This window comes from Acomys russatus, chromosome 4, assembly GCF_903995435.1.
Source record: "Acomys russatus chromosome 4, mAcoRus1.1, whole genome shotgun sequence".
Classification (NCBI taxonomy): Eukaryota; Metazoa; Chordata; class Mammalia; order Rodentia; family Muridae; genus Acomys; species Acomys russatus.
The window spans coordinates 59497123-59499811 of NC_067140.1; the positions used below are offsets into that span (position 1 = coordinate 59497123).

A 2689-nucleotide genomic window follows, 5' to 3' on the forward strand; every position below is an offset into this window, starting at 1 on the left:
TCTTTGTATTATCATTCTCTTAGAAAACCTTTATGCTCATAATGAGACAAAGATTTGCATTTGTTTTGATTTGTTTGTTTGTTTTCTAAAAATGTGGTCATTATAGCAGTTATACATCTTGTTGCTGGGGAAGTAGCCAACGAAAGTTGGTTAATACAGGAAGGGCTTTTTTTTTTGGCTCACAGTTCGAGGGAGACAGTCCATCGATCATGGCTGGGCAAGCATGGCAGCAGAAGTGTGAAGCGGACCCTCCCATGAGGCAAGCATGGCAGCAGAAGTGTGAAGCGGACCCTGCCATGAGGCAAGCATGGCAGCAGAAGTGTGAAGTGGACCCTGCCATGAGGCAAGCATGGCAGCAGAAGTGTGAAGCGGACCCTGCCATGAGGCAAGCATGGCAGCAGAAGTGTGAAGCGGACCCTGCCATGAGGCAAGCATGGCAGCAGAAGTGTGAAGCGGACCCTCCCATGAGACAAGCATGGCAGCAGAAGTGTGAAGCGGACCCTCCCATGAGACAAGCATGGCAGCAGAAGTGTGAAGCGGACCCTGCCATGAGGCAAGCATGGCAGCAGAAGTGTGAAGCGGACCCTGCCATGAGGCAAGCATGGCAGCAGAAGTGTGAAGCGGACCCTCCCATGAGGCAAGCATGGCAGCAGAAGTGTGAAGTAGACCCTGCCATGAGGCAAGCATGGCAGCAGAAGTGTGAAGCGGACCCTCCCATGAGGCAAGCATGGCAGCAGAAGTGTGAAGCGGACCCTGCCATGAGGCAAGCATGGCAGCAGAAGTGTGAAGCGGACCCTCCCATGAGACAAGCATGGCAGCAGAAGTGTGAAGCAGACCCTCCCATGAGGCAAGCATGGCAGCAGAAGTGTGAAGCGGACCCTGCCATGAGGCAAGCATGGCAGCAGAAGTGTGAAGCGGACCCTCCCATGAGGCAAGCATGGCAGCAGAAGTGTGAAGTAGACCCCTGCCATGAGGCAAGCATGGCAGCAGAAGTGTGAAGCGGACCCTCCCATGAGACAAGCATGGCAGCAGAAGTGTGAAGCAGACCCTGCCATGAGGCAGGCATGGCAGCAGAAGTGTGAAGTGGACCCTGCCATGAGGCAAGCATGGCAGCAGAAGTGTGAAGCAGATCCTCCCATGACATCTACACTCAGAAAGCAAGAGGAATGCTGGTTTTCAGCTCACTTTCTTCTGTGTTTTAGCCTGAGACCCATGGGGCCCATGAGATAGTACTGCTTATGTTCATAGTGAATCTTCCTTTTTTATTTAAGCCTTCTGGAAATGTAGTCATAGCTAAAGGTGTTTTAGTTAAACATAACTTCCAGTTGTATTTCAGCACCATTTGTCGAAAAGATTTTCTTCCATTGTTTTGTGTATTACTATCAGCTAGCCTCAACATTATCCTTACCATAAACGTCTTCTGTTTTAGTTTTGAGCTTATTTCATCTTTGAATGTAAAGTACATTTCTTTATGTAGGCAAAATGCAACAAGGCTAGTTTAATAATACTTGTCTCTTAATTTGAATATTTAATGTGACAATTAAAATAAGAATGACATTTACAAACATATAACATAAAAATCTAAAAATTAAAGAACTCAGGTATGATTATAAAATGAAGTCTTTAATATAAGACCTATAAGCTATTATTGAGAAAAATACAAGTAAGGAAATAAATAGAAAACTGTGAGTATGCATATAATACAATTCAGCCAAAATCAGGTGTGTGTGTATGTGTGCATGTGATTGTTTGTGTACTTAAAGCACACAATTTCAAAGTGGAATATTTTTAGTTAATTTTTGAAGTTAGGGTTACTATTGCTGTGATGAAACACTATGACCAAAATCAACTTAGGAAGGAAAGGTTTTATTTGGCTTACAGCTCTACGTCACAGTTCATCATTAAAGGAAGTCAGGACAGGAACTCAAACAAGGCAGGAACCTGAAGGCAGGTGCTAATGCAGAGGCCATGAAAGAATGCTGCTTACTGGCTTGCTCCACATGGCTTGCTCAGCCTGCTTTCTTATATAACCCAAGAGTGGCCCCATAAAGCCGTTAAGCTTCCCTCCTAAACTTCACAAGCCTCCCCCCATTGTCTGCATTGCCCCCAATATTCTTATATCCTTAGCTTCTATAGAATAGCTAACTGAGCTCTCAGCACTTGATTGGTTTTCTAGCCTAAAATTCCAAAGTCTAATACAGCATGATCAGGTCTGTGACAGCAGTACCCAGTTATACTGATATCAAATTCTATCGTAGTCAGGGTTACTATTTCTGTGACAAAACATCATAACCAAAATCAGCTTGGGCAGAAAATGGTTTATTTGGTTTGCGCATTCTTAGAAACAATACCCCCACTATAACTTGTCAGCTATATAATGGCTTTGAAATCTGGACACAGTTTTGTCAGGTTCATGGGCCTATGTTATTTCTAGTACATATTTTATTTCTATATCTATCTTATTCCTAAATATTGCCTACTTATAGCTTTTTGAATGAAATATGGAGCTGGGTCAATTGGTTTGGGCCCGTTGCATTGGCCTTGGGTAAATTCCTTCTGAGTGTTTTATGCTTCCAGCTAAGTGGGTGTTATGACAAGATCAAGTTTTCATTCTATGCTAAGCTTCTAACACCAGCCTTTGTCAGGATCCCAATCCTCACAGAATTATTTACTGGGGAAATTACGAATG

General features: G+C 43.7%; 1 protein-coding gene across 1 annotated transcript; it reads left to right on the plus strand.

The window, feature by feature from the left end:
• The first annotated feature begins 209 nt into the window (after nucleotides 1-209).
• Nucleotides 210-998, plus strand: LOC127188455 (salivary glue protein Sgs-4-like). Its single transcript, XM_051144909.1, has one exon. The coding sequence runs from the start codon at nucleotides 210-212 to the stop codon at nucleotides 996-998; it is 789 nt and encodes a 262-aa protein (XP_051000866.1).
• Nucleotides 999-2689: the final 1691 nt, after the last annotated feature.